Source organism: Syzygium oleosum, unplaced genomic scaffold (genome assembly GCF_021117445.2).
Source record: "Syzygium oleosum isolate NSW1041296 unplaced genomic scaffold, Sole_v2.1 Sole_v2.20, whole genome shotgun sequence".
NCBI lineage: Eukaryota > Viridiplantae > Streptophyta > Magnoliopsida > Myrtales > Myrtaceae > Syzygium > Syzygium oleosum.
In genome coordinates, this window is record NW_026607504.1 from 4621244 (window position 1) to 4633402 (window position 12159).

Sequence of the window (12159 nt, forward strand, 5' to 3'; positions counted from 1 at the left end):
AGAATATATCATGTGATAACTGTAACCCTAAATTGCAACAAAATATTAATATTATTCAAACACTACTCTAGATGATTACTTACCATCTTTTCTTAACGGATAGCTAATAATAACAAGATCCGTGTAATAATGATGCCACGATCATAATTTAACTTATGGAATACGAAAGCTTGAGGGAATGGTTATTCTTTTTATTGATTTATGCACGAAATGGATTAACAACCATTTCAATTGGGAATAGACTAATTAAAAGATAATTGTTATCGCGAACTAAACACATAGTAATATTTAGGTGCAATTAGAGTCGTCCTCGCGAGACCACATATAGAATGTGTATGATCAATGCAATGATCATGATTAACTCTGTCTATAAAGTTTGTCTCTGCTCTTCCCCAACGGCAAATACTTGACAAATGTGACTTACTTTAATGCATTGAAGAAATTTTTAATTTCGATCAAACGATTTCTAGTGAAAATCAATATGATTTGGTAGAAGCTTACTTTTGATCCTTGAAATTATGGCCTTTGTTAACAGTAATACCTTGAACTTTTAATTTGTATCATTGAACTTACAGAGCTTTTCCCGGTCAAGTTTGTCTGACTTCAAATCCAATTAGTTAAAGCAACGTGTTTGTCAAGGTTGGCAAGAGCGCAATGTTAAAAAAAGAGACAATTTACCGTTACCAATTATCTCTGATGCATTGAAGATAAAAAGGAGTAATTGGACATCGCTTCTTAGTAGTGAGATCTCCTAACATGAAAAGTTACACTTGAGATTTCTACCCTGGATTCTTGTCCCGACTCCAATAGGAACTTCGATCTTTATTGGGTAGGTGACGTGGCCACAACTACCCGGCGACGAAATCGTGTAGCATTCGCTAGCTAAACAGGGCCATGGCTTTTTATTCGGGAGGAACTCACGCGGTCCACCGTATCATCAATGCAGAGGAACTTATTCAAAGCGCTACCCTATGGCCAAAACCCGTTTGCTGTCCTTTCTGGCCTCAAAATCTATCGTCTAAGGCGATATATCCGCAATTTTGATACCTAAGATTTCGAGAGCATCCATTTGTTGCTTATTTTTCCCGAAGTATACAACAACTTTCATGATTAATTCCGAGAAGGACATCGAGAGGGCTTGTCACTGTATTTTTCGCAGGGATAGGACGTCCGAGTTGCATGTTTTTTGGAGGAGCTTTGTTTAACTCGTTGTCTATGGTTTGCGCAGCGCGAGTTGATTCGGTTCGATTCGAGCCCGACCGAAGGAGGTGTGCACACGAAGTGAAGGACGGAGCTGGGACTTTAAAGCATATAATGTCTCTCCCTTTCTTTCCCCAGCATAAACCCCGACCCCCACCACCGAGCCTGTGCTGTCTTGCCATCAGTCTCTCCTCTCCCCTCACCACCACCTTTTGTTTTTCATTTGTGGAAAATATGAGCGAGACTGGGTGTTTGATTTCCGACAGTCTCCATTTCCATCATCTTTGATTCTCTCTCTCTCGAGATGTTGTCAGCATCAGGTGGTCTTAGTGAAGGGAACACCAACAGCTACAGCCCCAAAGTCACAGCTCTCATCAGCAGCCTCTCCTCCTCCTCCTCACCTTCTTCTTCTTCTTCGTCATCTTCCCTGACCTCTTCTCCTTCTCCTCCATCTCAATCCCCTTTAACTCACCACCACAAGAACGACCACCAGACCCTAACCCCATCAAGAATCATGGAGGAGGTGTGGAAGGACATCACCCTGTCCTCCCTCCAACCCCACCACCACCACCACAGCCCCTCCTCAGCGAGCCCCGCCTTGCGGGGGAACGGCCTGCAGGACTTCCTCGGGCGGCCTTCTCACAGGGACCCGCCGACCCCTGCCAACATCGCTTCTTCCACCTCCTCCTCGCTCCCTCCTCACCACCCTCTCACCTTCTTGAGCCTCAACAACTCCGGCCCCGAGTTTCACTTCCTCGACGACTCGAGCCCGCTCGGGCCGAGCACCACTCGGTTTCAGAGCCACAATAGAGCCGGAATGGCCTGCTTTAGCACCAGCCCTTTTGAGGCTTTGGCGGGCTCTACTGATCCTGGGAATCATAGCGATGTCGCCGCTTTTGGGAATATCAAGAAGAGGGTGTTTGAGACTGAGGGCGGTTCGGGCGACCGGAGGCACAAGAGGATGATCAAGAACAGGGAGTCCGCTGCGAGGTCTAGAGCTAGGAAGCAGGAAAAGTTTTTTGTTTTTATGCGTGTTTTAAATAAAATTGCTCGTGAACGAAAAGCGGAGATTGTTGTGCTCTTTTGATCAAGATGGCGTCACGTTTAACTGTCGTTGATGTTTCGCTTGTTACCCTGTTGTTGGATGTTTGTTGATTCTATTTTCTTGCATCCAATGTTTTTGGTCCCGTTTCTCTTTCTCCTGATTTGTTTGGCTTTGTTCCCTTTTCTGGCCGAACAGGCTTATACGAACGAATTGGAGCTTCAGGTTGCCCACTTGATGGAAGAGAATGCTACGCTGAAGAAGCAGCAGGAACAGGTGATTGTTTTTCCCTCTTTGTTGTTTTTGCTCTTACATGGTTGCAAGCAGCAGAACAATTAGATTTTTATATTTAGCAGACATAAGTACCCTTTTCCCTAAAAAGGACCGTCTGTTTTTGTCTTTCCCTTTTGAGTTCTACTCAGTTTAAAGACTTATAGGCAGCTTTCTTCTTTCTTTTTAATATTGTTATTGATTAGTCAGGCGGAGAAGCTGGTAGTTTGCTTTCTCTTAAAAACTTCTGGTGGCCAAGCCAAGTTAAAGATGCATTATTTGGTCATCTGATCTCTGGTCCACCTCAGTGTCAGCTCGTGTCACTTGCAGATGTATCTACACAGGGCTTACAGTTTTTGTTTACCTTTGGCGAAGTTATACAATTTTTGCAATGGCTTGGGAATATTGATGTAACTTTTGTGTGGGTTTTGGGCAGTTGTGGATGGCTGCAGCATCGCAACTTCCCAAAAAGCACTCGCTCCATCGAACGTCGACAGCTCCATTTTGACGGAGCGATCCTTGCACTTGCCCTTTAACAATGCCCTTTTCTTTGTTCTCCTTTTGGCTCCTTTCTGGAGTTAACCTAAGAACAGTTCCTTTCAAGTAGTTATAAAAGAACAGTAGTGAGAGAGTGTATTTGTGGAGAGGGTCAGGAATCTTCTTTTTTAAGCTTGCGCAGGTGTTATCTTGCTGTTGTTGGGGGTGGTTTCTCTACCCTACAACCCGAGTTTGAATGCTGTTTCTCTTTATTGGTGAGGACACGAGCGCATTACCCAAAGGCCTTTGGTTTTTCCTGTACGCCCTGAGATACTGGAACCCTGATGCTGCTGCTTTTGAGAGAGAGAAAGAGAAGAGAGAGAGGAGAAGAGAGGGAACTGTGGTGGGTCTTTCTGTTTTTGTTTGCTCTTTTGTAGTTTCTTGACTGACTTTTTGAACCCTAGCGTTCATTAAACGTGGGCATTGTTCTCACTTGTGTATTTCATGATGACGATATTTACCAATTGGAAAGGCAGGGAAAAAGAGGGTCTTGCTTCGTCTGTTTTTTAACTTTCTAAATGCTCCCGGATCGAGTCGGGTCGAGCCGCATGAATCGGTTAACTTGTTTCATAATAGTGACTTCAATATTAATCTGCTTCTTCTCTTTTCAGGTGGGCTTCTTTCAATGAGTTGAAATTACACTTCTATTTCCTCTCTTACTTCGCTTAATTATTGATTCGGACTCTTTTGGATGCACATTTGTGCCTCAGGATAAGGTCAAAAAACCTTGGAAAGATGAGCTTAATTGAGCGCACCCAAAGTGGTGTACAGTGTCCTAATGAATCACTAGCAGTGATGACATGATGGGGACTGCTTTGTCCCTCGAGCACTGGGCGTCACTTCCATTCATCTCCTTATCTCTACACTCTCCATCACTCCTCCTGAAAGCCCCTTTTGGCCTTTTCTCTCTTTCTCTCCCACCTATTATTGTCCAGAGTCAATGATGCCTCTTTTGTCGGTATCTATGGCTCTGTCATCAACCCTGGTTTCCTGAAGATCTCTTTTTCTTATATAAAATTCGATTCGCGCGAGCTCAGCTCGATTAGATTTTCATGTGATTCAATGATGTATGTGCCCGCATTTGATGGGCCAAAAGAGAAAAAAGAACAGAGCGAAAATCGTCCGAGGAAACATTTGAAACCCAGGACGGGGAAGACGACAAAGCTTTAGTGGGTCTCCACGTTCTGGACACTTTCAATGAAGCAATCCAAGCTCTGTCTGTCTGTGGACGTGTTCCTGTGGTTTAGAACCTGATGTTCTTTATCGGATCCCCCGGGAAGCATGAATTCATTTAACCTTTAGACGCGATGTGAAATGGCTGTGAAGCCGATGTCTGCTCATTTGTGTTGCGTATTAAGAGAGAGATGCTTCTCTTATGGGTTTCCCTCTGTCTCGTTGAATATGTCTGCATCTTTCACAAGATGCATGCAAAAGAAGAGAGGACTACTGCTTTACAAACCCTAAAAAGCGATGGAGTTGTACCAAAAGAATAGGGCAAAAGAAAGCTAGACACTGTACGATCCATGGTTACTTTCTTCTTCTTTTGTTCCTTCTCTTTAGTCGTTTCTTCGTTCTATGCTTATCTTCCACCTTGACTAGTCTGAGGAATAGAGAACTCCTCCGCGTATATGTGTTTTCTCACTGGGTTGCAGCTGAGGTCGCGACCTCAGATTCAACATCGCCAGCCACCTGAGGGAGAGCAGCCACCTGCAGGCGGTCGCAGCGCGGTGCGAGGTCGTATTGTCTTCTTCCAGGGAGAGAGAGAAGTTACAGTCAAGTTTAGGTTTTGCTGATAAATTTCTCTAAAGTCTGGGACATCAGATGAACACTGGCGAGTATCTAAAATTTAGTTTGAATTCAAGATTTTAGGTTGATTCGAATTCATTATACACAAGGAAACATAGACGAATGAGAGATGACACGGTGCCCGAAAGCGACGGAGCCCGAAAAATGACCCAAGTAAGATCGAGCAGCGACCTTGTAACTCTCTAAAACGTTTAAGGGCATCAGTCTTTTCTGCGCGAATCCAAATCTATTCAGACAATTCACTCGAAAAACATAGGGTTTGCATTGACAGATGAATCTCTCAAGTTCAATGTTGCTGCCTATACACGTACTTTTGGCACCACAATCAAAGCCACAAGACCCTCCATCATCAATCGTGTAGATGTTCTCGCGATTAGGTGATTTCGATAGTCTTCACAAACGTCTTTGTTTGACGGCGAATTCAACATGGAGAAACAATCAACTTCTGCTCTACTCAAGTAGGGAAAAAAGAAATTGTGTAGAGTTGATTTCTGGAATCGGCTTGCTGCTGAATTACGCTCAGATCCGCTCCGAATTGGAGATTCCGCGAGGGCTAATGAGACGAAGAGAATAACGATAGATGCGAATGAGCGGTATCTAGTTGTACCGAATTCAGTTTGGACGAACATGCAGTTCCTTAAAGCATACATCGACAAGGACATCCAAACCCACAACAATTGACAGGTAAAAGGAGCGAAGGAGGGAGACTAAACATCTTTCTTCGATTCATATAATTATTCAATAAATTAATTAGTTTTGCCATGGTAGACAGCAACCTTCCGTTGTCGTCCAGCGGTTAGGATATCTGGCTTTCACCCAGGAGACCCGGGTTCGATTCCCGGCAACGGAATAATTTTTAATTGCTTTTATTTTATAAAAAAAAATTGGATAATAACACAATAATCCCTGAATTTTGGCCCAATATTCAATTTGGTCCATAAACTTTTAATTTATTTAAAGGTGGACCCTGGACATTTTGTATATATTCAATTTAATCCTTGTGTCATTTCTCCTTTTTTTTTTCTATGAATTTGGGTCTTTCACTTAAGAAGATGGGCACCAATCTTGACTATGGGAAGCATTGTCGTCATTTTCATTCTTGATGAATCTTGAAGCAACGAACGATCACGAATTTCTTAAAAAAAAATAAAAATTCATTATGGTCCTGCTGGAGCCATATTCACCAATACATTTTATTTGGCGTGCAATGAAGGAAAAAAAAGCTAATCTTGAAGGGAAAACGCAAAAGAGCAAGAACATTAACGTAAGACATGTATGCACATTTGAATCCGAGTAGAGAACTGTGTTTCAGAACCCGGCTGCGTGGAAAGAGGAGAACCAGATCACCAGCTCTTCCGTCAGCTCCTCCCCTCTATGGCACCCTCCATTTCCTCCTCCTCCTCCTTCCATGGAGAACCGGCATATCGGGCAGGTCCTCCGGCAGGCGTCGAACCACCTGTCGACGCAGGCCCTGTGGAACTCGTGCATGCAGGGGAGCACCCGCACGTCCTTGCTCTCGGCCCCCTTCAGTCTTGACAAGCACACGCAGCAGACCTCGCCCCCGAAGGACCCGCTCGAGCTCGACCCGACAAGGGGAGAAGCTGACAGGCCCGCCACGACACCGACCGCAACCGCCCCCTGCAGCGGCGCCGGTTCCTTGATCCTCACGGTCCGTCCCGGGGTAACGTAGTGGCTTATGAAGGAGAGTAGCTTGTTGAGTACCATCTGGTCTTTATTAGTGTGGGATTGCATGGCGGGGGGAACTTTAATGATGATAGGGGGTTGATCTTCTTGATGATGGCGGTTTTGAGGAAAGGTCAAGAGTGCATAAAATGGTCTTTTGATGATCTCTGCGTGGTTTCTGAGGGGTGGTTAGATATTTGAGAGTCTGATCTTGAGTACCCATCACAAAGCTGTTGCACCTAAAACAAAGAGGTTTACGCTTGACCAATTTAATTTAACTCTTCTTAATCTATATTGGTTTCTACCTACCACTCGAAGATTATCATGCTTCTCTATCTCTCTGTTCTTGGTCCGCAGTGTGCGTTCAAGAGACTTTCAAGCATTCTGTGCCAGTTACTTTCACATGCACAATCTGATCTGACCATCATCGACAGTCAAATTCAGATCAAATCCCATCTAAATTTGAGTTTCGGATAGCCGTTTCGATTTAACGGCTGCTTGGAATTCCATTGCAACAGGCATTATATCGACAAAAGAATTGAATTCGACCCTCGCATGTCGAGATTTTACAAGAACTTGGTTACGCGGAAACCAGGTAGTCTTTGATGGGTATAGGTCCAATCGTTCATTTTCATCTCTGTTTTTCGACATACTGTGATCCTCCGGAGTAGCTTTCGGGGCATGTATCCTGTCTGATGAGCTTGGAAGCAGCTGCAAAACGAGTGTTTAGCTCCTAGAAGTTGAAACAAACACTCGTCATGCCAATCCTGTGATGTGCTCTTAATATAGATCCAACGTTACCAACTAAGCAAGTATGGTTAAAGTAGCTAACAGCGTCACAGCACGTCGACGGCACGAGCAAAATAGCACAATGCTATTTCAAGGCATTATATTCACATCAGATGTATGTAAGTCAGATGTACTATTTCGCTCGTTCAGCAGACATAATACAGCAGAACAAACTACAACGTGCTCGTATGGCTCCAGCAAGCAGTTCGAGCCAGCAGAACAAACCCATCAAATACAAACCTGTTCTGATAAGGATGAATTGAAGGTTACCTAAGAACTTAAGAATCGCAGTTAGAAAATAAGGAACCTTACTTCAAGGGCCGCCCCTCATACCAAATCGAGCGATGGCAGTTCTTATGAAGCAGCTATCTCCACAGTGATAATCAGTGCACGCATCTATTCCTCTATCTTCTCATAAGCTAAGATTTAAGCCTATACAATTGAACATGCAGCAATGAACACCAATCATGAAGGGAAGTATCATCTCGTTGAATGTCAATGATATAAAGTATTATCAAAGTCTAACAAGAGACAGTTTCAGTTTTTTCATTGCATTACACCAAAACACGACGATCTCTTGAACTATCCAAGAACACTGCTCGAAAATGCATGAATTAGACAGAGAAATTGTGATGAAAGAACTGTTGATTACCATGAAAACGCCATAAAAGTCATACGGACATGAACAGACTCCTCACTGAAGACAAACAATGACCAGGAACTCCCACAAATCGGCAGAAGTACATTTTTTCCATGCGCAGTCTCTCTCAATCCTTTTAAACGGAGACTCGGACCACCACCTTATGAATCCCTCCTGTTCGCGGAAGCCGAGTTCGTAGTATCATCAGACTTTGTCATTATCATCATCACCACTTCCCAGAATCTTGCCATCCTTTGGCACGAGGCGAGGGATTCCATTCTTTATCTGCAGGTAAAAAGTAGGCGGGAGATAAATAGCAAATCCATACGCGTACCATGCAATAGAAATGAAAATCCCCGGTGCCGAAAGACACAATAAGCCAGTGGAAAAAGAATATTTTCCAATCGCAGCATCACCAAGTCAAGATGCCTCCTTTGGAATTCTGAATAAGAAAATCATTTTGACCTGCATAGGAAATTTCCTGGTAGACTCTGGGGAATTGACCATGTAAAGGCTCAAGATTCACCTCTCACTTTGCTAGAATTGATGGCAATTCAACTATCTCTTGAAATCGATGGAAACGATCATTGACGCTTTCAAAAGGCAAATCCAACCGATTGCTAAGAACCAACAAGCTCAAGAAGGACTGCGAGTAGATCGAATGAGGGAATGCGAGAGAAACGGAGAGAACTCACGGGGAAGGAAACGCCGATGGCGTCACTCATGAGAGAATTCGTCTCTTCACAGAACCTACAAACATCAAACCCGTCAAACAATGCCCGGCCGCCGCCGCCGACGAAGAAAAAAAACAAACAATGTCCGGCGATCGCGGAGAGAGACCTGAGGGGTTGTTTGGAGAGAGGGCAAACAAGAATTTCAGAGAGGGACTTGGCGAATCCAGCCGACATAGCGTCTTTGAGAAGGGTTAAGCTCGCTCTCACCATCTTTCAATTTCAATTCCCCAAAAAATCCGAACGATTTCCTGTCTAGGGTTTTTTCGTTTGAGCGGACGGTGAAAGACGACGAACCGCCGCACGAAACGGCGTTGCTCCGGTGCTGCGCGTCTAAGGACACTGCCGTTTTGCGGCTTTCGCGTTTCTTCTTTCCCTCCCTCTTTTCTGGCCATTTTTTTTTTAGCAAAAAGAAAAGGCAAATATAAAAGCGCCCTCGCAAATTATCAAAACTTTATTTAGCTGGCTCTTCGAGAGTAATCTCTAAAGCTCGATCGTGCATAAGTTTTCACTTCATGTAATATGGCGGATTAAAATTTTTGGCAGCAGATTTCCATTCTAAATCAGTGAAATTCCAGATTTGGCCGGGAAACCTCTTCTCTCATCTCTCTCGTCTTGGTGACGGAGATGATGACTGAACATCGAGACGCCAAAAGACGAGGACCACGAATGACCATCTTCAAAATCTACGTATATATATTTGTCAAAATCTAAGCAATGTGGTCAATAGTTGGGAGAAATGAGGAGCAATAGTGTTGTCTAAGTATAATACTATCAAACCATCAAATACATAAATAGGAAGGAGTAGCCATGGGAGTATGGTATTTAAGGGCACCATAGATTCATACCTTCTCCACATCCTAATGAAGTTGACTATGATAGAGTGATGACCGCCGGGATTTCGTGTATTTTGCTCAATAGCTCTATACATCCAACTTAAATGATGAATATAGAAACAAATTGGGAAATCTTGATTGTGAATAATTTTTTTATTGCAACGTTCAATCAACGCGATTTTTGCATCTAAGAAAAGCTTATTATTCGAAATTTTCAAAATAAGATTTTATTGGTGAACATTTTATTCATACAATGTTATGAGAAAATAGACCTAAAAGAAAACTCGAAAAGAAAAATTAGGATATTTTTCTTGTTTTAAATCTTATTAACTCCTGACCCACTAGAAAGCGTGTCCATAATTTTGGTAGTAAAATTAAAAATCAAACCTTAAAAAAAATTTAGAGCCAAATTTTGATTGTGCATAATGTTTCCTTGAAACGTACAATTGAGGCTATTTTTTCATCTAAGGAAAGCTTATTTTCAAAATTTTCAAAATAAATTTTATTAAAAAAAATTTAATTGATACAATGGTTTTTGAGAAATCAACCTAAGGAATTCAAGGAGAAAAGTTAAGATATTTTTCTCATTTTAAATTTTATTACCACGATCATTGATCCATTGAAGAGCCTTTGGTTTGATATTTATAAATTTATGATTCTGTCCAGCAAATAGTGAATCAACTCGCCATGGTCAATGTGACGTTGACAAAGAGATTCAGAGCTCAATATTTGCTTCTCCACGTCCGAACATCTACCATGCGGTGATGGACAGACGAGAGTACATATATCTTGGTCAATAGCTATGTACCTACAACTTAATGTTCGTCGTCTTTAGATATCTCTATCTTATAGATGATGAATATAAAAACAAAGTAGTAAATATTGATTGTAATTAATTTTTTCCTTGCAATGTTCAATCAACGCGATTTTTGCATCTACAAAAAGCTTATTATTCGAACTTTTCAGAATAAGATTCTATTGGAGTTAATTTCACATAAAAGAAGAAAATCGCTTTATGGCTCACTAGCGCCGCTAAATGTAAAGTAGTATGCTCCTATAGCTTTTCATTAGTAGATTATTTCTCCACATCGATATCGATATTAGTTTTTCCTTAGAATGTTCAATTAACGAGATTTTTGCATCTACGAAAAGCTTATTATTGTTAATTTAATTGATACAATGGTTTGGGAAAATATACCTATGGAACACTCAAAGAAAAATTAGGATTTTTTTTTGTTTTAAATCTTATTAACACTGCCATTGACTAACTAGAGAGTATGTCCATAATTTTATTAGTTAAAATTAAAAATCAAACTTTACAAAAAGAATTTAGACCCAAAGTTTGAATAGGCATAATTTTTTCGTATAACATATGATTGAGGTAATTTTTGCATCTACTGAAAGACTTATTTTCAAAATTTTCAAAATAAAATTCTATTGAAAATTTTTTAATCTATACAATGGTTTTTGGGAAATCGACCCAAAGAATTCAAGGAGAAAATTAGGATATTTTTCTTATTTTAAATCTTATTAACACGATCACTAGCAAGCTTTTGATATCTATAAATGTATAATTCTGTTGAGTAAATAGTGACTCGTCTACAGTCATAGGATGGAGCCACGGTATTGCGGTTTTCAAGAACATCAACTTAATCTTTGTCCTCTTCAGACATGTCTATGTCTTCATTGCGATCGTTGCATTTACGAAAAGCTTATTATTTGAACTTTTCAAAATAAGATTCTATTAGAGTAAATTTAATTGATGCAATGGTTTGAGAAAATAGACCTAAGAAACACTCAAGAAGAAAAATTAGGTTATTTTTCATGTTTTAAATTTTATTAACACGAACCCAGATTGTAAAATTAGGATATTGCCTTATGACTAGATATTAAAAGTTCCGGGACTTGCCAACCCAACCCTGCAAGACAAACACCAAAATATGATTACAATTCAAATATTTTGCACTTAGAGGAAAAAAAGATCAACCTACCAAGCGCAAGATTTCCTAAGCAAGTTTGACATCCATGAAGGCTCGCAGATACACCAGCGTCAGCCACCTTTGCTACTAGATTTTTACGATCTTCAGTACGAACTATCGTAACGTTGTTCGGTCTGAGATTACCATGAATTATCCCGTTACAGTGTAAAAACTCGAGTTCTAAGGCAATATCCCTACATCATAAAACAAAACAGTCAGACATAATTGAAAAGTAAGTAATTCTATTGGAAAATAATAACTTTTATCTCTATCCAAAAACCTTTTTGGCACTTACTTTGTCAGTTTCAAGAACGCGTTAATGTTGATTCGCCGTGCCGTGCCCATCAATTTCACATAAAGAAGAAAATCGTTTTGCAACTCACTTTGGCGTTGCTAAATGTAAAGTAGTCTAGTGTGCCCTGATAGCTTTTCAATGTTTTCATTAGTAGATTATTTAGAACTTCGGAAGATAATTAAGGTAAGCTTGCTTGCTAGCCACCGCACCAAATGCACATATATAGCCGTAGCAATTGGCCCTGAACGCATTTGTTCTATTAAAAAAAACAAACTATTTTGAATAAATGAAGAATTGCCTTCATTCAATAATCTGCAACACGAAGAGGGTGTCAATCAAACGTAACTGCTA

At 41.1% G+C, this 12159-nt stretch overlaps 3 protein-coding genes and 1 non-coding gene across 6 annotated transcripts; 2 read left to right on the forward strand and 2 right to left on the reverse strand.

Annotated features, from left to right (window-relative positions):
- Nucleotides 1-1071: 1071 nt before the first annotated feature.
- Nucleotides 1072-3534, forward strand: LOC115683621 (protein FD). Of its 2 annotated transcripts, none has more exons than XM_056320303.1 (3): nt 1072-2206; nt 2438-2518; nt 2949-3534. In XM_056320303.1, exons 1-3 carry the CDS (start codon nt 1505-1507, stop codon nt 3018-3020), a joined length of 855 nt encoding a protein of 284 aa, XP_056176278.1. In that variant the 5' UTR covers nt 1072-1504; the 3' UTR covers nt 3021-3534. The 2 variants fall into 2 exon arrangements, with proteins under 2 accessions (XP_056176278.1, XP_030464035.1); XM_030608175.2 differs by having other exon boundaries at nt 1076-2190; nt 2441-2518; nt 2949-3010.
- Nucleotides 3535-5633: 2099 nt separating this feature from the next.
- Nucleotides 5634-5705, forward strand: TRNAE-UUC (transfer RNA glutamic acid (anticodon UUC)). The gene has a single exon. It is a non-coding gene; the product is annotated as a tRNA-Glu (tRNA).
- Nucleotides 5706-5996: 291 nt separating this feature from the next.
- On the reverse strand, nt 5997-7737 carry LOC115683712 (E3 ubiquitin-protein ligase RHA1B-like). 2 transcript variants are annotated; one of them, XM_056320269.1, is made up of 2 exons: nt 7640-7737; nt 5997-7271 (listed from the first exon to the last, which is right to left on the reverse strand). In XM_056320269.1, exon 2 carries the CDS (start codon nt 6605-6607, stop codon nt 6164-6166), a length of 444 nt encoding a protein of 147 aa, XP_056176244.1. In that variant the 5' UTR covers nt 6608-7271; nt 7640-7737; the 3' UTR covers nt 5997-6163. The 2 variants fall into 2 exon arrangements, with proteins under 2 accessions (XP_056176244.1, XP_030464161.1); XM_030608301.2 differs by lacking the exon at nt 7640-7737 and having other exon boundaries at nt 5997-6777; nt 6848-7381.
- A 110-nt stretch (nt 7738-7847) lies between these two features.
- Nucleotides 7848-8993, reverse strand: LOC115683710 (uncharacterized). Its single transcript, XM_030608299.2, has 3 exons — nt 8808-8993; nt 8663-8717; nt 7848-8252 (listed from the first exon to the last, which is right to left on the reverse strand). The coding sequence occupies exons 1-3, from the start codon at nt 8909-8911 to the stop codon at nt 8172-8174; spliced, it is 240 nt and encodes a 79-aa protein (XP_030464159.1). The 5' UTR covers nt 8912-8993; the 3' UTR covers nt 7848-8171.
- Between the last annotated feature and the right edge of the window lie 3166 nt (nt 8994-12159).

Coding starts and splice junctions, on each gene's coding strand:
- LOC115683621 (XM_056320303.1), top strand. CDS start 1,505: ATGTTGTCAGCATCAGGTGGTCTTAGTGAAGGGAACACCAACAGCTAC. Junction 2,207..2,437: donor CGAGGTCTAGAGCTAGGAAG/CAGGAAAAGTTT, acceptor TTTCTGGCCGAA/CAGGCTTATACGAACGAATT. Junction 2,519..2,948: donor TGAAGAAGCAGCAGGAACAG/GTGATTGTTTTT, acceptor GGTTTTGGGCAG/TTGTGGATGGCTGCAGCATC.
- LOC115683710 (XM_030608299.2), bottom strand. CDS start 8,911: ATGGTGAGAGCGAGCTTAACCCTTCTCAAAGACGCTATGTCGGCTGGA. Junction 8,718..8,807: donor CTCTCCAAACAACCCCTCAG/GTCTCTCTCCGC, acceptor TGATGTTTGTAG/GTTCTGTGAAGAGACGAATT. Junction 8,253..8,662: donor CCATCGGCGTTTCCTTCCCC/GTGAGTTCTCTC, acceptor TTTTACCTGCAG/ATAAAGAATGGAATCCCTCG.
- LOC115683712 (XM_056320269.1), bottom strand. CDS start 6,607: ATGCAATCCCACACTAATAAAGACCAGATGGTACTCAACAAGCTACTC.